The sequence below is a fragment of the Vulpes lagopus genome, chromosome 10, assembly GCF_018345385.1.
Source record: "Vulpes lagopus strain Blue_001 chromosome 10, ASM1834538v1, whole genome shotgun sequence".
Lineage (NCBI taxonomy): Eukaryota > Metazoa > Chordata > Mammalia > Carnivora > Canidae > Vulpes > Vulpes lagopus.
In genome coordinates, this window is record NC_054833.1 from 89,565,319 (window position 1) to 89,588,405 (window position 23,087).

Consider the following 23,087-nt stretch of genomic DNA (forward strand, 5'->3'; position numbering starts at 1 on the left):
CTTTTATGCTGAGATGCCATGCACTGGAAGCAATGATCCGGGACAGTACCTGGGCCCCTGACAGCAGCATCCTTGTGGCATCAGCTGAGGTCGGCCCTACCTACAGATAAGGTGGGCAGGCTAGAATTTTAGCCAAGACCCATTTCATTTAGCCCCACAGTTTGGGCAGAAACATGGGGTTCCACTCTCAGGGTTGTGCCCCCACAATGGGAAAGCCTGTACTGATCGCTGCTTTGTTGTGCATTTGTGCATTTGTCTGCAGGGTCCTTAGGCACACAAAAATAATGCAATGTTCGTAAAGCTCTTCCAGGCATAGCTGTCCATTTATCTCCTCAGCTGTCCATTTATCTTCTCAGCCTACAGGAATCCTCAGGACTTTGTGCACCAGTGTGTCTTCCTGTGTGGTTCAGCTCAGGAATAACCGTGGTGGGGGGAATCCCTGAGTGGCTCAGCGGTTTAGTACCTGCCTTGGGCTCAGGGTGTGATCCTGGAGTTACAGGATTGAGTTCCACATCAGGCTCCCTGCATGGAACCTGCTTCTCCCTCTGCCTGTGTCTCTGCCTCTTTCTCTCTCTCTCGTGAATAATAAAATCTAAAATTCATGTCTCTCATGAATAAATAAATAAAATCTTAAAAAAGAAAAAAGGAGTAACCGTGGGGACCCAGAGCAATAGGCAGGGTACCCCAACAGCAGAGAACCACCCCAGCCACCAGCTGGGTCCTGGTGCAGCTCCAGAAGCCTGCTCCCTGGGGAGACATATCTGAGGCCTGCCTGGGTGTCCCATGGACACCCCACAACAAGGAGGGTGCAAATTCTGGGGTCACACTCACAAGCCCACAGGTCACTCCTGACTATTAAGCAGTTTGAGGCCAGGTGAGGTTATTGTGACCTTAACCCCAGAGTTCATTTTTGTTCTCAACTGCTATTAGCTAGGTGAGATGGAAAGTTCTCTTAATGCTTTTTAAAACTTCCCCTTATTACAAAAGAAATGTAGTGCAATGTTAAAAAATTGAGTTTTATAAAAACATATGACTTGGAAAGTTAAAGTCCCTTATATAGTTCTACTCTCTATTAAAATTTCCTATTAACAGCCTGGTATACATTCTTTCAGCTTTTTTCCATATACACATACACATGTGAGTGAGTGTGTGTGTGTGTGTGTGTGTGTGTGTGTGTGTGTGTGTGTTGCGGGGGCACTGGTCTCTACACTGACATACAGTTCTACAACTTATTATGATTTTTTCCTTTAAGAGAATCCTACTAGAGGCATTCTTATATCCATCCTAAATTCTGGTTAACTCAGGGACTGAAAATCAGGGTGGGAGAAAAGGCAATGTCCTAGGGACCCAGCAGCTTGAGGGTTTCAGGGAGATATGGTTCAGGAGCCAGGAGTCTGGAGGGCTATGGAGGACCCGTGCTAGAGACCCGGATCAGCTGTGGATGAGAAAGGATCTCTCTCAGAAACAAAACCCCGGGAGGGGCAGACTCCACCCCTGACAGTTCAGAACAGGCTGGCAGCATGAGTGTGGCCCAGGCAGGTTGTACTTGGTGAGTAGCTATCCCGGGGAGCTGCCGGCGCCATGGGGACGCCCTGTATGTTTCTGCTGAGTTAGGTACACAGGCCAGGTGACACCCGATGTCAGAGCTAGGGAACTTGGGCCCTGTGCCAGAGCTGAGGCCTATGATCTCTGGGACAGCAAGACAGCTTCAAGACAAGTGGCCTCGAGTGCTACACCTGCTCTCCTCCTGGGCCCCACGGATCAGCAACATGCCCCTCGGCACTCTGCTGCTGGGAGCCAGCTCACATCTGACATTATTTTATGGCCAATAATATCCACTGGGAGATAAAATAAAAGGAAAGGAATAGTTGGAAGGGCTGGTCAGGACATTGTGGGCTCCAGGGTCAGAGGAAGCCCTCCAGAATAGGAGAGCCCATAAGTACCCCATCTCCTGCTGCTCCAGGACAGACCATGACTAGTCCTACTCTGGAGCTGGGCAGCAGGTTTGCATCACAAGCCCTCTGGTGACTGGTGTAAGACTGGGGCGATCGCTTACTACTACTGAACCCATTTCCTTGCCTGTTCTTTTTTTTTTTTTTAAAGATTTTATGTATTTATTCATGACAGAGAGAGAGAGAGAGAGAGAGAGAGAGAGAGGCAGAGACACAGGCAGAGGGAGAAGCAGGCTCCATGCACCGGAAGCCCGACGTGGGACTCGATCCCAGGTCTCCAGGATTGCGCCCTGGGCCAAAGGCAGGCGCCAAACTGCTGCGCCACCCAGTGATCCCCATCTTTTTTTTTTTTAAGATTTTATTTATTTATTCATGAGAGACAGAGAGAGAGAGAGAGAGAGAGGCAGAGACACAGGCAGAGAGAGAAGCAGGCTCCACGCAGGGAGCCTGACATGGGACTCGATCCCGGGTCTCCAGGATCATACCCCGGGCTGAAGGCAGCACCAAACCCCTGGGCCATCAGGGCTGCCCTCCTTACCTGTTGAGTCAAGTAATACCACCAGTACCTCTCTACAGTTAAACAAAATGTTGAGTGTCCAGGACTCACCAGATGCCTGCTAGACAATAAATAACTCAAATGTTACCCACTACAATTATTATGATTGGATGAGGGCACCCAGGGAGGAAATAACTCTCAGGCAGAAACCTCAGGTACTCAGAGCCATTGGGGCCTCCCATCTGGGTACAGCCAGGAACACACAAGCACCTGCATAGTTGGCGCCCAGAACAAGTCCTAGCCCATGAGGGTGGTTTCACAGGGTGACGGGTGGGCAGCGGTCAAGCCAAAGACTGAGGAAAGGCAAAAATCAGAGCCTCTGTAATCACAGGGGCAACCCGATGCCTCTATTTCTTGCCTCCCCCTGGCCTAAAAAAGGGGGGAACCCCACCATTACCTGATGGGGTTCTTGGCTCCCACCTGGGGAAAGCCCCAACCCCTCCTGTCCGCCCCAGGAACCACAGCTGAGCTTCTCTGGGAAGGAAGGGTGTGGCTGGGTGCCCTAGCCGGGACTCACCCTGGTCGATGGAGTGCTGGGGTAGCTGGCTGAGCTGGCTGTTGACCACCCCCGCGTAGGTACGCAGGAACTCCTCCTCATTGGCCGTCAGCTGCAAGGGGAGACAGCTGTGGGTAAGGGGGCGGCACGCTTCGGCTCCCTGAAGGTATTTCCTCTAATCCCTGGGCCCCTATTCCTGAGTTCTGACCCCTCAGTTCCACAGCAAACACCCTGACCCCCACTCTGAAACTTAGCTTCCGGGGCCCACAGGCCTTGCGGCTCAGATCAGATCTGAGACTGGGTTCCAGGGCAGCACAAGGCTAGGAAGAAGCACAGGCCTGCCCAGGAAGCCCATCCCTCTCAGTGCCCATCCTGCACAGCGCCCCATGGACACCCCCCAAGGAGACGGGAGGAAAGGAAGGTCAGGACCTTTAGGGGCTCACACCCGCCTGGCCCAAGCTCGGCACAGAGATGGGAAGACTGCCTCACCAGGAACCCTGGAACTGGACCGGCAGGGCTCCGAGTGACATGAATTGGCCACAGAGCCAAACCACAAGCCCAGCACCCCACCTTCCCTGAGAAGGGGTGTTACAGGAGGTAGCTCTCTGTTCTGCCCACATCAGGCACCCTCCCTGGGGGACCTGTCGCTCAGCACCCCAAAAGCACTCACATTTGATCCCATCTTCCTCAGCATGAGCAGCACTCGGACCTTCTGTTGAATGTACATTTCCTCCGGACTCTTCCCGGGAGCCCCCTCGCGGTTCATTCCCTGGCCAGCCCTGGGGCCTCCTGCAGATGGGGGAGAAGCATTGAAGTGGGGGTCAGAACGAGATGCACCAGATGCATACAGGGTGCTTGGCAGGAGTTGTCAGGCAGCCCAGAGTGCCTCAGGGGCTCACTTCTGAGAGCCTAGAGCAGGTGGTGAGTTGCGTGTTCCTCCTTCACCCCTACTGGCCCCGGACAGCCAGACTGAGCGGCTAGCTCCCGGAGCAGGCGCTGGCGGCCAACACCCTCTGCAAGGAGCTGTCAGGCCCAGGGACGCCTAGCTGACCCAGACTTCTGGCTAGCTCGACCTTCCGGCCCCACCTCAGCAAGAACCCTGCTATGCGCCACAGGAGATGTGCTGAATGAAGCCCAAAGTGTCCCAGGGTTTCAAAGCATGTAAGTTCCGCAAGGAGCAAGAATGACATGACCAGAGGCAGCCGGCTGGTGCCTCTGGCTGGAGAAACCATGAGATCAGTACCCAGCCCCGAACACTGGGGCAGCCCCCTCCGCAGAAGCCCCTGGCGAATTCCAGAGGTCCAGCGCCTGGGCTGCACTCCAAGGAGTCCCTCGATGGGGACAGGCAGGCCTGGGCTGTGGGGCACAGATACGCCCCTGAGCTCACCGCCGTCACCCTCCCTCGCCACCCCACCCCAGTCAGAGGGCAGCTCCTGCCGGCAGCAGCTGTGTCCAGGTACGGCCAGGACCCAACCTGCAACAAGGTCCCAGGAGAGAAGTCCCAGGGTTTCCCCCCTCCAGGAGGAGCCGGCAGAAAGGAAGCCAGGCGTGGAGGGGTTTGGGTTACACACTTGTAACTCCTGGATGAGTCAGAAATAACGCAGCAGCTGGTGGGGGTGGAGCCTCAGCAGCCCTGGTGCCAAGGAGCTGTGTTCAGAGGACCGAGGGAGCCTGGCTTGCGAGCCAAGGACACTCCTTGTGCCGTCCATCCCTTGGGGGCCAGCATGCCCTGGACCAGAAGGCTGTCCCGGGCAGGCTTGCTCTGTGGGCAAAGGGCAGACTCAGAAATGTGCCCGAGCCCAGGCAGCAACCTCCTTGGAGTCCCCGTCCACTGCTCAGTCCCCATAAGCTCGCAGGGGCTCTGGCCCCAAAAGTCCACACGATGGGCTAAAACACTGGCAAGCTGGAGCTTAAGCAGAGCTGTACACTCAAGGCAGCTCTGCTTCTTCTCTCCTTCTGGGGCCTTCTTTCCCCTCACTTCCTTTCCCCCCAGGCCCCCTATTATATTGTCTACCCGCCTGCCACCTCCTCCGGGCTCTGAATACCGGTTAAGAGGGGTGAGGCACCTCAAGAGGGTTGTGAGGAGATGCAGCCCCACCACCCCATGGGGCTGGATGCACATCGGTGAAGTGGACAACCCTAACTCCCTAGTACAGCTGAGCGGGAAAGTCCTGCTGTGGGTCATCACATCACCTCTTGTCACATGGACCCCTTCTCACTTCCTCCCACTCCACTACCCCACACGAACACCCATGAGGCCTGCACGGGCGGCCCTGCCTCCTCCTCCTCCTCCTCACGCCCTGCCTTCCTGACTCCAGTCTATTTCTAGAACATACCAAGAAGCTCTTTCCCCCAGCAGCCTTTGTACTAGGTGTCCCCTGAGCCTGGGCTGGCTTCTTTTCATCCTTCAACTTGCTTACAGACGCCTTTCTGGGGAAGCTTTCCTGACAGCATAACTGAAGCAGGCTCTATGTCCCCTGACCCCTACCCCCTCTGGGTCACAGCATCCAGGCTCTTCCCAATTTTCTAAAAGCGTCTTGCTGGAGTACTTGTTCATCGTCTCTCCCCTGCCCCACTAGAAGGTCAGGGCCCACTTATTCACCCTGTCCTCCACAGCCCAGCGCTGTGTCTGGGAGGCACTTAACAGATACCACCCGGCTGGCTAGTGGAAAATCAGGACAGCTTCTCCCTCTCTATAATATCTACATTGATTTAGGGCCAAAAGTCACCCTGAACAGACCAAAGTACCTAATCCAGTCTCTATAGCCAAACTGAGCCTTGACAAAGGGATCCTAGTCAAGCAGTTGGAGTGCCTTGGGCTTTCCCGTTCTCCAGAGGGCTTCTGAAACACTCCACAAAGCTTTCAAACTAGGAGTCAGGGCTTCAGGGAGTGAAAATCTTCCACCCTATCCTATGCCCAAAGGCTAATGGTCAGTTTGCTCTCTCCTTGTGAAAGACAGCATTGAAAACCAGTGCCCTGCCACTAGGTGTCACCACGCACAAAAGAACCAGAATTCCAGCAAGATTCCATACCTACCCCCACCCCAACTCCTCAACAGGCTCTGGTTCAAGCCCTTATTCTGATCCCAGGTTACAAACCACACCCCAGTCTCAGAACCCAGAGCAAGATCTATTCATCATTCAGAGGCGGGCTCTAGTCAGGCAAAGATACATATCTGGTTTTGCTGCACATCCTAGGACCTAGGGGTCCTGGCTTCGCAGTGGTTGGGAACCCCTTCCTCACTGTCCTTTCCTGACCAGTCATGCTTCCTCCAACAGAGATGTGGGCTCAGAACCAGCAGAAGTGTGTGAGTATGACCATAAGCCTGAGTGTGCGTGAATCACTTTACCTGGTCTATTTTTACAGAATGTCGCTCTGTCCAACAATCCTGGCATCCTGTACAGACCTACATCACTCCATTGTCTTCCACTGAAGCCACACTGTCCGGGGGACCTTCCACACTCATACTGTCACTACTAGAGGGGTTTTACCACCCAGCCATGGGCCTAGGGTGTTATGGGGCCTGAATGGGTCTTTGGGATCAGGCTACTCCCACTTCAGCTTCCTTGGTAGAGACAGTTTTTTTAAACTCTCTTCCCACTTGGAGGAAGACTCATCATTTCTAAAAAAATCTGGCTTTCTAGTATTCTTCGAGCTCTACTTTGAGCTTTGCCCTGCTGCCTGACAAGGGTAAACACCCAGGGCTGGATTTGGGGCAGAATGTAGTAGCTACAAGCACACGTGCCCACCTTTCACACTTCAATTCTAATAGATGAAGACATCATGACTGACACGATTCTGTCCTAAACAGAGTCTGTATCAGGGGTATCGATGTGAAGAAAATTAATAATTGGAGAGTAAGTCATAATCAACCCAAACAACACATAACATTGCAGTTGCTGATATGCTACAAATATATTAAGGCATGTTTGAGTTTGGTGCCTGTCCAAGACAACATGCTCTAAATTTTCATCACAGTTCTGACAACTATCAGATTAACTTCATTTGAAAATCCTTATTCTCCTCTGTAGGGATCAATAATTGGGCTCCAGTGGGATGTGTGAATTACATAAGTCCAAACTGCAACTAATTTGGACACAATAGTCATGCAGTTCAGCCCTGAGAGGCAAAGGTAATGATGCTTCTCAATTATGGTCTCCCAGCTGCTCTGTAAATATCCCATCATGTAAACTGGTGGCACTTCTGGGACGCCTTGGTGGCTCAGTGGTGTATCTGCCTTCAGCTCAGGGCATGATCCTGGGGTCCTGGGATCGAGTCCCACATTAGGTTCCCTGTGGGGAGCCTGCTTTTCCTTCTGCCTATGTCTCTGCCCCTCTCTGTTTCTTATGAATAAATTTTTTAAAATCTTTTTTTTTTAATTTTTTTTTAATTTTTATTTATTTATGATAGTCACACAGAGAGAGAGAGAGAGGCAGAGACATAGGCAGAGGGAGAAGCAGGCTCCATGCACCGGGAGCCTGATGTGGGATTCGATCCCGGGTCTCCAGGATCGCGCCCTGGGCCAAAGGCAAGCGCCAAACCACTGCGCCACCCAGGGATCCCTTAAAATCTTAAAAAAAAAAAAACAAAAAACTGTGGCACTTCCATTCTAAGTCCTGAGAAAATGCCTCCGTGTTAATTGCAAGAGTCAGAGACAGACTTACTTCCTCCCCTTGCCACCACTGTGGGAGCTAACTAGGGGAAAAGGTAGATGAGAGAGAAACAGGAAACCATCAACTACCCAAATGAATGGTGAAGGCAGAGACCCATGGCTAAAAACTATGCTTGTAGATAGCCATGTGTTATGCAAAAAGTGGGTATGAGTCCAGAAGCTTATATCTGTTGGGACAAATGCAATTAAGAGAAACCAAGGTATATACGCTCAGTGCAGATACACATATTCCCCACCACACCCCCTACATTCCTGTTGGTTTTGAACCCACGTCTCTGTTAAAGGAAGGCTGATGGGAAGGGGATCCCAGCCACTGGAAGGGATTCACACAAAGTGACAAAGTGACCCATGGCCTAAGAGGCCACACTGCATTCTGTGGCAAACATCGAGGTCGTATGTGAGCTAGCATACTCCTGCCCTGCTCTGCAGGGATCTAACCTCTACCAGCACACGATCTCCAGTTTTGAAGCAGTGGCTGTCACTTTAGAAGAACCACAGTAGGGGATCCCTGGGTGGCGCAGCGGTTTGGCACCTGCCTTTGGCCCAGGGCGCAATCCTGGAGACCCGGGATCGAATCCCACATCGGGCTCCCGGTGCATGGAGCCTGCTTCTCCTCTGCCTGTGTCTCTGCCTCTCTCTCTCTCTCTCTGTGACTATCATAAATAAATAAAAATTAAAAAAAAAAAAAAAAGAACCACAGTATAGAAGGAATCCCAGAATAGGACTGCTGAGTGTTACATGCAGCAGTCAGATTCATTCTGATAAACAGATTAGAAAGTTGGCCTCCCTTTGACAGGCATAAGTGGCCCTGGATACAAACACAGCCATCTGCACTTATTCTTCTTTATAAACTTGAAGCTTATGTTGTGTGAATACCCACATTTATAAAACAGGAATATACATTTATATACGGGGTGGTCTTATACCTGCTTAGAAAATAGTGAGTGACCTTAGGCTGGGGCCCAAGAGCAGAAGAATCCTTTACACACACAATCCACCTCTGCTCCACGTGTCCCAGCCCGTCATTTGTTCTACTCATTTTTAAAAAGTTGTGATATATTTTAAATGCTTACATTAAAAACTGTACATTTTCATTCGTGCAATGTTTACGTTGCACAAAAATGCATCATATAATGGTGATTCACAGAAATAATACAAACTATTAATGCAGAGACTGCACACATCTTAGCCTGAACAAAATGAGCCATGCCACGGCATGGAGAGGAAGAACCCACACGGCTGGAGAAGCGAGCAATATCAGGCATGGTGGGAAGAGGAAGCAAGATGAGCTCTCTTCGCACTCGGCCCCGCAGCCCAGACCCAAGACCCGCTCCCCGGCACTGCCCTATATCCTGTTAACCAGAAGTCCTTCCCCTGGGGTCCTTACCTGCCTCTGGAAATTAACTTCAGGCAAACAGCTGCTCAACTGTGATGGGCGGGCTGTGGCCGGGGAGAAATAGGAAGGTGGGGCCCTGTGGAAACACAGAACACGGGTCATGGGAGGAGCCGGGAGGGCCCGAGGGGCTGCCGGAGTGGGAGCTAGAGCACACACCCCACGCTGGCGGATCCACAACACTGGCGGGAAGCTCATGGCAACGGGCTCTGACATGGTCCAGAAATACCTGTGTGTCTGGCCGGCCCAGGGAACCTGCACCGACGCCTCTGGGATAAGGTGCTGACTGCAGCTATACTCGCTTGTCATTTCCGGCTGAAGCAGGTCACCACACACCCGCCTTCCATGGGTTAGTCACCAAGTCCAATGGATAGCTGCGCTTGGAGATGTGAATCACTCCAGGGCAGCTGATGGGCAAGTCCTGCACCTGCACGGGAAGGCGTCCCACCCACCAAACATAACCTGAGCCAGGCGCAGGTACCGCGGCGCTCCACCTGCTTTGTGCTCAGACAGGCATTTATGTGTGTCTCGTGCCTGCTGAACATCTGTAGCTGTATATGTAAACATAAACTAACCCCCCCACACACATAAAACACAGCTGCAGGCAATTTACAACCCTATGGGCTTGGCCCCATGTCTACTGGCCCCAAATACACCTCTTGCAGGGATCAAAGAACACAGTCTTTTCCTCTTTTGCCCACAGCCTCATCATTGAGGTCCTCTGCAGGTTTCTCTGGCAGGAGCACAGGCCGAGGCAGGTGGGGGCACCAGGGAGAGGTGCCTGCTACTCCAGCCCGGCCACGTCTTCTGCTTATGGGCATGGACCTCGGAGCCCCTGGTTACAGGCTGACTCCCAACTCTTGGCCCTGCTATGTGAGGACAGAGGTCTGAGGATGACACTGAGGTAACTGTTCCTTGGGAGATGCAGGACCAAGGGCAACCGTGAAACCCCTCTTCCACTGTCTTTGGGCAAAGAAAGATGCTCACTCACCCAGGGGGCTGAAGAAAACATGTTTCCCAGAGAAAATGCAATTTCAAAAGCCTGCCCTACAGGGCAGACGCTTCTCGAACCCTCTGGGTCTCTGGTCTGAGTATCTCTTCAACCAGCAATGGCCCTCAGATGGAGGAGCTGTCACCCACCCCTGCCACTCCCTCTACGCTCAGACTACCCCTACAGGAACAGGCATCTTTAGCGATTAATTGCTCTTTTATTCTTCTAGATATCAAAACACCGAAATACCAAGGCTCCCTGGGGAACCTTCCATCCAAGTCCCCACACTCTTTTAAAAAGAGATGAGAAGAGACAGCCTTCTCCCACTTCTGAAGGGCTTTAATTTCTTCAACTACCACAAGAGCCAATTAGTCTCCTACTGTCTACAAGAATCAGGCCCTTCCAAGAAGCAGAGAGGACCTCTGTACTAGTGACTTTAAGGGGAAGGCATCCAAAGGCTACAGTGCTGTTCCTGATGGGACTGTCCAGAGATTCGCAACCAGCTATCCTTTTTGCCATTTTACGATCAGGTTAGTGTCCCCATTTTACAGAGGAGAAAACTGAGGCTCAAAGTCCTGGGGGTCCCTGAGCCAGTGGAAGGCAGTTAGCATGCTCCAGGAGCCGGGCTATTTCTGGTTCTGTTTCATTGCCAATCAGCTAGGCACCCTTAGGTGGGTGGCTGCCGTCTGGGCCCTTCATTTTGCGCTTCATTTTGCCCTCCATAAAAAGGAAATCATGATCTCTATCACGTCCTCCCTCACTGGACACAATGAGATCAGGGTGGGTTCATGAGCTGAGGCCTAGAAGGCCCCACCTTTGGTGTAAAGCTCTGCTATCACAGTCTCAAAATGCTTAATCCTTTTTGAACAAGGGGCCCTGCAAATTATCAAGCTGGTCCAGAATGAGAAAAAGAATGTCAAGGCACCTCTCAACCTGCCAAGGGCCCTGGAACCTTAAGTAGACATGACACAAACCCAAGAAGGATTTCCTAAATCCTGTCTTGGTGTACATGGCCCTGTGTCAGGCTCGTGGAACAAGACACACAAAAGTGGGGCTGTGACACTGAGCCTGCCTTCCAGGAAGTGACTGAGGGGCTGAGGAAATCACACCACACAAAGCAAACGGAAAACAACACAAACAGTGCCTAACAATGAGTCAAAGAGAGACGTCAGGTGAGGACACAAACATTGCCAGAGTGCCAGATGCATATAATGCACGGGGCCCGGGCAGCCCGGGTGGCTCAGGAGTTTAGCGCCACCTTCGGCCCAGGTTGTGATCCTGGGGACTTGGGATCAAGTCCTGCATCAGGCTCTCTGCGTGGAGCCTGCTTCTCCCTCTGCCTGTGTCTCTGCCTTCCTCTCTCTCTGTGTGTGTCTCTCATGAATAAATAAATAAAATCTTAAAAAAAAAAATGCACGGGGCCTGACACCGACCCTAGAGCAGCTTGGAAGCACCAGGAAAACACCCAGGGCTCGGACCCAGTGTGGTAAGTGACAGAATAAGGATTGTGCAGAGCTCTGCAAGAACACGGAGGGGGAGGAACTAGCTGCCACGAGCTCCAGGGACAGGAAACTACAGCTAGGTCTTGAAGGATGAATATAAGTTTGCTGGTAGAGAGGAAGGAGGACACTGAGGACAGGCTCAACAGCTAGGACTGGCTCCGCGGGCCACAGAGAAGCCCATGGGGGCTGGTTAGCAGAGCAGAACCACCCTTTAGATAAAGCTGTTATTACCATGGACACCTACAAAGTGTTCTGGAGACAGAGTCAAAATGTGGTGAGTAACAAGATCTGGGAGACACTGTGCCCTGGATGGGGTGGGGAGGACGGCGCAACATGTGTGAAAGTGGAGAACTGTATCCCGGTCACCCCACTTACCAGCCAGGTGGGCCTGGGGAAGTCATTCAACCAACAAATTTACTGAGCACCAACTGCGTATTGGGATATATCAATGAAAAAAAAAATCAAAAATCCCTACGTACTCTGGTGAGAGGGGAGAACAGACAAAAAATAAAATAAAAATCAATCAATGGGAAATAATACAATGTGGGTGGAAGAAGGTGACCGACAGGTGCTATGATAAAAACTGAGCTGGGTGAGGGGACCAGGGATGTAGTCCTGGCTGGGTGGAATAAGACTGGAATAAGGTGATGGGGTGAGCTGTGGGAGCCCAGAGCAGATCTGGAAGGAGACCCCTGGGTAGGATGTGCTAGAGGAATAGCAAGAAAGGCCATGGGTGCCACAGGAAGGGAATGCACACGGGGACAAGGGGCACAGGGCAGTGGATGGCCAGAGCCCGAGAGGCCTCTGGAAAACTTCATGTGACCTCTAAGAAAGGGCAGCCAGCAGAGTGTGTAGTCTAATCTAACCTGGGTTTTGGCAGGACCACCCTGACTCAGATGCAGAGAAGAGTCAGGGGGCAGTGAAAGCAGAAGCAGGGGGAGGCTGTGGTGGGAATCCAGGCAAAAGGAGTGGTCAGGACTTCAGGAGGACCAGCAGTACAGCATGCAGTGGGGGGGGGCAGGTGCATGGGACGGGGACTCTCAGGCCTAGGAGCTGAGCAACCTCCTATCAACCAAGGTGGGAGAGAGCGGATGAAACAGTTTGGGGAAAGAACCAGGGGTTGAATTTCAGACAGCTTAGAGCCTTCCCATCAATAAGCCTCAGTTTCCTTATCTGTAAAATGGGGATGATAATGGCATCTGCCTCAAGGGCTGTGAAAATGAGATAACACAGAGAGAGAGCACTAGGCACGTACCTGGCACACAGCAAAGGCTCAATAAACACTAGTTACTCTAGTGATAAGATCACAGGGTGATAATAGACAATGTGAGTGAGTGATATTTTTCTTCCAGGATCAGGGGTGGGAATAAGACTAAAAAGTAAGAAATCAAAGGCTTAAAATACCTGGCTTCCTTTCCTCCTTCCCTCCCAGTTCACTCATCAGCTCCTAGCTGGCTTAAAGGAATGATAAAGGGTGAAGAGCTACAAGGTCAGGGGGAGCGCAAGACCCCACCTCCATGCTCCACATGCCGCCCTGAATCACTGGGGATGCTTTAAAGCAGAGTTTCCCAACCTTAGCAGGTTGGAGATTTTGGAATTCTTTTTATGAGGACTGTCCTGTGCATCATAGGATATTTAGCAGCATCCCTGGGCGATGTCCACTAGATGTCAGCAGCACCTCCTCCTTGTTGTGACAACCAAACCTGTCTCGAGGCATGTCCATGTGTGCTCTGGGAGGTCAAATCACCTCCGGTTGAGAACTCCTTTAAAGAAATAGTTGACACACGATTCTAACTATTGGCCAAGTGCGGTGCTCACCCCTTCATGTACATGAATTATTCAGTGTTCAGAACAGATATCCTTATAAGGTTTTACAAATGATGACATGTAGATGTGGAGATCAGAGATCACTGAGCCAGTCTGTCCTACTCTGTCCTGAGGCAGAATTTGAACCCAGATCATCCATGCTCTGAACCACCATGCTATATCACTGTCCAGGATACATGTAAATGGGTAAGACACACTCAGGGCCAAGGAGAGGGAGGCAAGACTGAACCTGGTTTATATAGCTCTACACTGGGCGGCAGCAGCTCAGACCCTTAGCAACATTAAAACTGGGGCACCAGAGAGGATTTGTACAAGCTCTGCTCTCGGTAATTAAACTGCAACCTCCTGGACTCTGGGGCCTCATGAGCAACTGCCTTAATTAATAAATTCCACACTGCAGCCTCCTCAATCCAGAGCCAGGCTTAGCATTCTTGAACTATGTTCCAACAGCATGAGCAAAACAGGTGTAATGGCAGTCAGGGAGTTCGTAGGACACAGCATCATTCTACGGGGATGAGCTTGGGATAAAGAATTTGTCCTGAGGTCACCAACCAAGTTCAAACCTAACCCAAAGTTCCTTCCTGCTCTGTGAAGCCAGGCTGTGGGGCGGAACAACAGTAATTACTGCTATTGCCGGAGTGTTCTCCAAGGGCCAGGCAAACAGTCAGTCACATTCATCACATTGCCTTGTTTAATTTTAGTCCTTGCCACAAGCCTGCAAGGTAAGAGTTATTCCCATTTGACAGATAAAACAACTGTAACTCAGGGATGGTTAGTAATCTGCCCAAGCCCACCAGGCCTGGATTTGAATGCATGAGTCCCTTCCATCCCATCAAGCCCCTCCTGGCTCAGGAGTTGAGGGAAGCATCAGTTGTTTCAATTGAAATGAAAATGCAAATCCACTTTACAGAAGAAAAAGGCCAGAACCCCAAACTGCTGCCAATCAGAAAATGAGATAATGAAGAAGAAGGAGGAGGAGGAGGAGAGGGAGAAGGGGGAGATGGAGGAGAAGGAGGAGAAGAAGAAAAAGAAAAGATAACGCAGCATAACACAATGAATGGTCCTTGATGGGATGGGGGTGGGAGGTCGTAAAGGCCATTACTGGGCAATTAGGGAAAATTTACTAGGGAATATTGATTAGATAATGATATCGTATCAACGTTGTATGTGTTGAATGTGATTTCATCCCAGTTGCTCTAGATAATATCCTGGTCCTTAAGCGATACAGGCTGAATGAAGTCTTTGTGAAACATCTCAATGCTTGCAGCTTACTTTCGAATGGTTCAGAAAAAAACAAACAAACGTGTACAAGTGCATGTGAGCATGCACAGAGATGGTGGGTGAACAAATTTGGCAAAAGGTGAACTCTGGTGAAACCAGACAAAGGGCAGAGCTCACTACTATTCCAACTTTTCTGAAGATTTGATATCAAAACTTACTAGTGGGGAAAACACAGAAAAGCCATGGGGAAATGGTGAAGTGAAGCAGTAGGAGGGACCTGCAGTTGCTCATGGAGTTGCTGTGTGGGGAGCTGAGTGTAGCCCAATCTGAAGGCCCTGCTACAGCCCGGAGCAACTCTGAGGCCTGAATAGAGAGGAGCCCTGCTCCTCTCTGGCTGCAGGTCCGTGGGTGCAGGAGTGATTCCAAACTCTTGGAATTCACCCCACACACAGCTCCCACCTCTAAGCTACAACCTGCCTTTCACAGCAACGCAGCCAGCACATTCTGTTCCAGTCGTGAACCACTGATGAAGGCCCTCTGGTGAGGTTCTTGCAGCATTAAAATCAAATCCATGGGACCTGATTGAAAACAACCCAACAATAAGCAGAGCACAGCCACCCAGCCCTGCTGTCCTGACAACCATGGGAAAGGCATCCACATGGAAACTCACAGTTAGGCTGGGAAGGTGGACCCTGGAAGCATCAGGAGGGCCTCCATGGTAGACTCCCATCCCCCAGAGCAAGGCCCCAGGCCACTTGAAGGCCACTCAAGGGTACATTGCATAAAGCAAAGGGCTGCCTGGGTGTGCCTGGGTGGCTCAGTTGGTTAGGTCGGTTAGGTTGCTGACTCTTGATTTTGGCAGGTCATGATCTTAGGGTGGTGGGATTGAGCCCCATGTTGTGCTCCTCACTCAGTGGAGAGTCTGCTGGAGATTATCCCTCACTCTCTCTCTGCCCCTCCCCTACTCTCTTTGTCTCTCTTCTCAAAATCAATCAATCTTCAAACAACAACAAAGGGCTGCAGGACAGGCACAGACTTGCCCAGAGAGAGCTCCTTCAGGACCTGCCTGCTGGACAGGAGGTGAGAAGACCCCCCGCACACCCCACCGACTCCACACACAGGCAGAGACAGGTCCTCAGTTGGGGGTATCTGGCAAAGCCTGGGACATTCCTGATCCTCATAGCTGGGAGGATGCTAGTGGGTAGGTGCCCAGGATAGTGCCAAATGCCCTGGGGAGCCTGCAGCAGCCCCTGCTCCCACACCCGCCAGTCGTCACCTCAGGTGCACCCCAGCTCCTTCAACACCTCTAGGCCTTAGCAGCTGTGCTCCCTCCACCTCGAATACCCTTTCCTACTTACTGTTCTCTGCTCTGTAACACCTTCTCTGGGCTGCCCTGAGCCCTGGCCTCACATTTGCCCACATTTCCCACCTTGCAGCACTACCGGACACAGCACTCCAGGTGTCTGTGCACCTCCTCCCACCTCCAAACTGGAAGCTGTCTACAGACAGGCCCCAGGCCGCCTTCTCAGGGACGTTCAAATGAACCCACACATCTCATTAAATACAATTCTTCTATAACTCTCAGGAGGAGCTGATCCATTTTCTTCAGTCTCCAGTATTTTTGTGGGCCCTCAGAGAGCTTGCAGGCTGTGGGCTATGCACCAAAGAATCCGAATTTTGGGAATGGGGAAATAATGCCGCCAGTCACATATGGGGCTCTGTTCTGTGAATGAACACATTCAGGGAGCCTGTGAGATTCACTTGGGAACCACAAAGGATCCCCAGCCTCAACATCCTCACCACAGAGAATCTGAGACATGGAGGACTCGAAGGGGCCTGTGTGTACAGACTGGATCATGTTGATATGACTGCACTGATATAAGGCATCTGTTTAGAACTTCTGGCTTGGGATGCCTGGGTGGTTCAGTGGTTGAGTGTCTCTCCTTGGCTCAGGGCATGATCCTGGAGTTCCAGGATCGAGTCCCACATCAGGCTCCCCATAGGGAGCCCGCTTCTCCCTCTGCCTATGTCTCTGCTCCTCTCTCTGTGTCTCTCATGAATAAATAAAATAAAATCTTAAAAAAATAAAAATAAATTAATTTAAAAAAAAAGAAAAAAAGAAACTTTTCCTATGATTTTGGCCTGATTGAGAAAAATAAGTCCCTCAGCTATTGCTGTCTCTTCAAGTCCCGATTTGGGTGAAATCCCCCATTTTAGAGCTCAGCAAGAGTACCTGGCGGGCCTGCTCTGCTCTGACAGCATGTCGCATTTCAGCTGAGAACAATGCAAACAGGAAAGGAATGCGGAGGAAGTTTCTCTGGCAGCAATGGGGACACTCCTGGTCGGGGCTAAGTTACTGACAGAGGGACATGCAGGTGGTGGTGGCTTTCTCTCTGCACCAGAGGGGGATGAGGACACAAGGTAAAGGCTATCTTTTGACCTCATTTTAAAAGATTCTTTTTTCTTCCTAGAGAACAGCTGGAGCCCTGAAACCTGGCCAAGCCAGAGCCAGAGACCTGAAGTCAAGAACAAGCGCACCTACAACACCCGGCTGCGGGTCTTCCTCTGATTCAGTCTGATTCATGACCCTTGGCCTCTGGCAGGTTTCCAGGAGTGGGTAACACAGACTCCAGAGCCCTTGTCTATTTATAAGTGAGTGGAAGAACTGGAAGCTTCAGCCCTTGAATGGGTGCAAGCACACTCTGTCCCCATCTGGGCAGGAGGCCTCCTAGGCTGGATGACCCTCACCGCAGGCTGAACACCTGGCTGTGTCGGAGCCACCCCCATCACCCCCACCCAGGTGCAAGCTGGTGACAGAAGGACCCTTTCCCTCTCCTGTGACCTGGATCGACCTCTGAGATGCTCCCTGTTTGCTGACAACCCACCCCCAACCAACGGAAAACTTACTTTGCATTGCTGGTCAGTCTCCTGGAGGACAAAAATCCAATCTACCTTAGGCTTAGTAATCCTGGAGAAGGACCTGGCCAGGAGGTTTCACAGGCCTTGTGTCACCACCAGAGAAGGAGGCCAGAATGAAAATTTCAACCAGTGAAAGTTCTGTCAACCTCACCACCCACAGCTATGTCCACTGGAGGGTCATCATTTAAAATTTTTAATTAAATTGGTAAATTAAAAAGATTTTTTTTCTAAGAGGAAGAGGAAAGACTGCCAGTGCTATTTATTTAACAGGAGTTGCATAAAGTCCCTTCACTCAGAAACCTATGTACACGTTCACACTGCTCTGGTAATGGCAGGGACAAGCCTCATTCTCAGAGGCAGGCCCAGGCATGGCCCCGGCCCAGTACTCCCCTCCCCACACTGGCTGCTCTGGCTCTTCTCTCTCTGCCTTAGCTCTCCCTCCATCCTTTCCCTCCATTAAAGTCCCTTAGAATTGGTTCAAATAAATAAGCTTCCTGAATGAGTTCACTGCATCCCCTCAGAACCCCAGGGCCAGGAAGGCCTCCAACTTCCTGTTGCGAGAATTAGGTCATTAAATCAATGGGGTCGCCTACAGGGCGAAGTCTCAGTCCTCTGGTTGTGCCTCCAGAGCCAGCCAGTCCTCACCACCCAGCTCTGGGGATGACTCTCTTTGGGATCCAGCTGGGAGGCTCAAAGCATGCCCTCCTGGGTGAAAATTCTTCCTATAAACTCTTAAGAAAGTAAGTTTTAGAGAGAGAGCCTGGGTGGCTCAGTGGTTGAGCATTTGCCTTTGGTTTAGGGCATGATCTTGGGGTCCTGGGATTGAGTCCTGCATGAGGCTCCCCACAGGGAGCCCTCACTCATGAGTAAGTAAAAATAAAAAATAAAAAAGAGAAAAGAAGTTTTAGGGGGCATCTGGGTGGCTCAGTCAGTTAAGCACCTGCCTTTGCCTTACGTCATGATCTCAGGGTCCTGGATTGAGCCCCACATCGGGCTCTCTACTCAAGAGCCTAGAGAAGGAGCCTGTTTCTTCCTCTCCTTCTGTGTGCTTGTGCTTTCTCTCTCTCTTTCTCTCAAATAAATAAATTTAAAAATCTTGAAAAAAAAGGTTTTAGGATTACAGCCCCCTCTTTATGGGTTAATTTGCATAAAACAGGTATGTTTGTTTACCTCAAAATCATACTCATGCCATCGCTACAAATCGCAAGGATTCAGTCTACCCGCACATCCCATAAGCCACACTGTTTGTTTAGATAACTACTTCTGCTCTATGACACAGACGGTGACCTCCCCTCTCCTTTCTCTCCAGCTACCTCTGAACAAAAAAATAATCCAAGGAAAGAGGAAACCTCCTCCCAAGAGGCTATGAAAATTTAGTTTCCTCCCTCCCTAAATGTTTAACAAGCTGATAGACAAAAACAAAAATATTTTAAACAAAGACAACTCCAGAATTTACATGCTGTTATTACATCAACTCCAGGTGGTGGAGAGGGAGAGGTTACCATGAAGGTGAGAACTCCTTGATGGGCCACAAAACCCCAGCCCACGTGCTGGTGGCCGGAGGGATGAGGGATGGCCCAGGAAAATACAGGCGCTCCCTGGAGGTGGGAAAGCAGCAGGAACCCAGCCACAGTTACCTAGAGGGTTGGCTCTGGGCCAGGGCCACCAGAGAGAAGCTCAGAACTCAGGACCATAACGGACTGCAGGATGCTGGGGCCCATGTCAGGGCTCTGAGAAAGAAACTGTCCCCATTCCCTATGGGTGTAGGCATAAACATCCAGGCCAGACACACCCAGATAATCCAGTTCAGCGGCCAAATCCCCACCATCCATTTGTAATGACATCCTTCATTCCCAAAGCCACAGAACCATTAGTCACCAAGCAGAAGCTCCCAGCAGAACTGGCTTGTTACCACTCCCCTGGCAAAAAAGACTCCTGGTTTTACAGCCAGCTACTCACCCAAGGCTGTCACATTTCATAAAATGAGACACAGGAGTCTTTTACAAGTCCATAGCCACATAATGCAAGCGGAACCTGGCCTCTTGCAAGAACTCTCAGCTGAGAAGAGAAAACTACTATCAAGGTTTGTGGAGAGAGAGATTAATGACACTACATACTAGTTTGATGGTATTCTCAAGAATTGAGACTTTCCGTCTCGGAGAACTAAACTTCCTATAAATATACTTGGAGCACATAATACAATGTAGAAACAAAATACAATTACCAGCACCAACACGCAATAGTTCTCACCTGCTTCTAGAAAAGTCACACAAGTCTGCCAGAAAGATACTAGGTCATAAAAATTTCCAACTCCGAAAAAGAATAACTCACTCAAAAAAGAGGTTCCTAAGAGAAAGAGAAATAGACAACTGTGCATGCTGGAAGAGAAGAGGAAAGTAGCCAGAAATCCAGGACGCTAACCCAGGAGCGCCGGGCAAAGCCAAGGGAACCAGACCAAAATAGATTCCAGATGGAACAAAGTTGGTTTTTTTTTTCTCCTCACCTTTTTATTGTGAAAAAATTTCAAAGCCACGGAAAAGCTGAAAGATTAGTACAGGGAACATCCTAATACCCTGCCCCTAGAGTCACTGCTCGCTAACATTTTGCCACATTTGTCTCATGCCTCTCCATGTTGTGGGCATATGGGGGTGTATACCCTGATTTTCTTCCTGAGCCATTTGAAAGTAAGTCATGGACATCATGATACTTTGCTAAATGTCTCATCACCGTCTCCTAAGGCCATCCTCCCACATAGAACCGGGACACTATTTGCACCTCCAAGGAATTTCATATTGACCCAGTAGAATTCTCTGATGTACACCCACATCCGAGTTTCCCCAGCCCCCCTACCCCTCACTTTGGCTATCACTGGTTTTGTTCTTTTTTTTTTTTTTTTTAAAGATTTTATTTATTTATTCAGGAAAGAAACAGAGAAAGAGGCAGAGACACAGGCAGAGGGAAAAGCGGGCTCCCTGCGAGGAGCCTGATGCAGCACTTGATCCCAGGACCCCAGGATCACGACCTGAGCCGAAGACAAAGCCTCAACCACTGAGCCACCCAGGCGTCCCTGTTTTGTTTTGTTAAGATTTTATTTTTAAGTAATCCTTACACCCAACGTGGGGCTTGAACTCATGACCTGGAGATCAAGAATCGCACACTCCACTGAGGCCAGGCACTCTGGCTGTCACTGGTTTTCATCCAGAATCCAATGGAGGATCTCAAGTGCATTCAATCCCCATGCTCATTCACCTCCCTTAGCCTGGAATGGTCCACCAGATCTTGTGTATCACAACATGAACATTTAAAAATTTTATTTATTCATATTTTAAAGATTTTATTTATTTATTTATTTATTTATTTATTTATTTATTTATTTATTTATTTATTTATTTATTTATTCATGAGAGACACAGAGAGAAAGAGTCAGAGACACAGGCAGAGGGAGAAGCAGGCTCCATGCAGGGAGCCCGATGCTGGACTTGACCCTGAGACTCCAGGATCAGGCCCTGGGCTGAAGGCGGCACTAAACCACTGAGCCACCCAGGCTGCCCACATGAACATTTTTTAGAGTCCAGGAATGTTGTATTTAGGACATCCCACAATCTGGATTTGCCTGTCATCTAGAATTAGAATAAGGCTAACTGGTTGGCAAGAAGCTATCATAGCTGTTGCTGACACTCCAGGAGAGGCACCCAATACTGGTTCTCCCCCTTTTTGGTGATGCCAGATTTGATTCCTTAGCTGTGGAGCAAAGTTTTAGATATCTAAAATAGAGAGCATACTGCACAAAAATGCAAGAAAACAGTGGGACAAGAGAATAGTATGAAATGAAACCTAAACATTATAAACGATTTAAAAATCTGATTGTGGGTAGCCCAGGTGGTTCAGCAGTTTAGCGCCGCCTTCAGCCCAGGGCCTGATCCTGGAGACCGGGAACTGAGTCCCACATTCAGCTCCCTGCATGGAGCCTGCTTCTCCCTCTGCCTATGTCTCTGTCTGTCTCTCTCTCTCTTGCTGTGTCTCTCCTGAATAGACAAAATCTTCAAAAAAAATCTGATCATATAAAAATTAAAACTCTGTGCATAGAAATATATACTCAAAAGAATAATGACAAATTGTTGAAATTTAGGGGATCCCTGGGTGGCACAGCAGTTTGGCGCCTGCCTTTGGCCCAGGGCGCGATCCTGGAGACCCAGGATGGAGTCCCACGTCAGGCTCCCGGTGCATGGAGCCTGCTTCTCCCTCTGCCTGTGTCTCTGCCTCTCGATCTCTCTCTCTCTCTCTGTGTGTGTGTGACTATCATTAAAAAAAAAAAATTGTTGAAATTTGTATAATGTATATCACAGCCATATGATAAATTTTCTTAATAAATAAAGAACACCTGTAGATCAATAAGAAAAGACTGCCAGCTCAAGAAAGAAATGAACAAACAGTATAACGTATTGCTCATAAATGGCTCTTAAAGCTATGAAATAAAAATTTCCTCTATTTCTTCATAAGGAAAATGCAAATTAAAATTACAATGACATACTCCTTCTAACTTATCTATCTGATTAGCAACAATAAAAAAGTTTGACAACTTCTGTCAAGAGCTGCACTCTTTGCTCTGGCAATTCAGCTAGAATTTATCCTACAGATACCTTTCATGCATAAAATTACATGTATCAGAATATTCCTCATTAATAGTGAAACTTAGAATAGTAAAACTAAAAGATAGAAAACTTAAATGCTCATGCTTTTAAGGAGACTGCTTTTAAGAAATTAAAATATGAGGGACGCCTGGGTGGCTCAGTGGTTAAGCATCTGCCTTTGGCTCAGGGTGTGATCCTGGAGTCCCGAGAACGAGTCCCACATCGAGTTCTGTGGATAGAGCCTGATTCTCCCTCTGCCTATGTCTCTGCCTCTCTCTCTCTCTCTCTGTCTCTAATGAATAAATAAATAAAATCTTAAAAAAAAGAAATTAAAAAAAAATTAAAAAAAAAAGAAATTAAAACATAATCAATAAAAGGAATGCCATAGAACCATTAAAATGAGTGAGATGTTCTAATGACTTTAGATAAGTAACATAACCTCTCCATGCCTCAGTTTACTCATCTGCAAACTGCAGACAATAACAGTACTTACTTCACAGGAATTTTGTGAGGAGTAAATGAGTAATATAAATAAAGCACTTTTAACCATACTCAGCACACATGGGGCATCTAGCATGTGACTCTTTTTTAAAAAAGATTATTTATTTATTTGAGAAAGAGAGTGTATATATGTGCACAAGTTGGGGGGGAGGGGCAGAGGGAGAGGGAGAAGCAGACTCCTGATGAGTAGGGAGCAAGATGCAGGGCTCGATCCCAGGACCCAGGATCATGGCTTGAATCCAAGGCAGATGCCCAACTGACTTAGCCACCCAGGTGCCCCCTCTAGCATGTGAATTTGATCTCAAGGTCATGAGTTCAAGCCCCAAGTTGGACATGGAGCCTACTTAAAACAAAACAAACAAACAAACAAAAAAACCACAATACCTAGCACACAGGAAGTGCTCAAGAGGTATTAGCTGAATGAT

At 49.4% G+C, this 23,087-nt stretch overlaps 1 protein-coding gene across 4 annotated transcripts in view; it reads right to left on the reverse strand.

The window, feature by feature from the left end:
* The window catches only part of CTNNBIP1 (catenin beta interacting protein 1), a 49,949-nt gene that overhangs the window by 18,040 nt on the left and 8,822 nt on the right, over positions 1-23,087 (reverse strand). Inside the window, exons 1-4 of one of the 4 annotated variants that reach the window (XM_041773086.1) lie at positions 9,300-9,428; positions 9,065-9,149; positions 3,675-3,793; positions 3,026-3,116 (exon numbers count right to left, since the gene is read on the reverse strand). In XM_041773086.1, coding sequence (XP_041629020.1) covers positions 3,026-3,116; positions 3,675-3,770 — 187 coding nt within the window. In that variant the 5' untranslated portion in view covers positions 3,771-3,793; positions 9,065-9,149; positions 9,300-9,428. Of the gene's footprint in view, positions 1-3,025; positions 3,117-3,674; positions 3,794-4,478; positions 4,574-9,064; positions 9,150-9,299; positions 9,429-23,087 lie in introns of those variants that run through there. The other 3 variants (XM_041773084.1, XM_041773085.1, XM_041773087.1) reach the window with 3 other exon arrangements.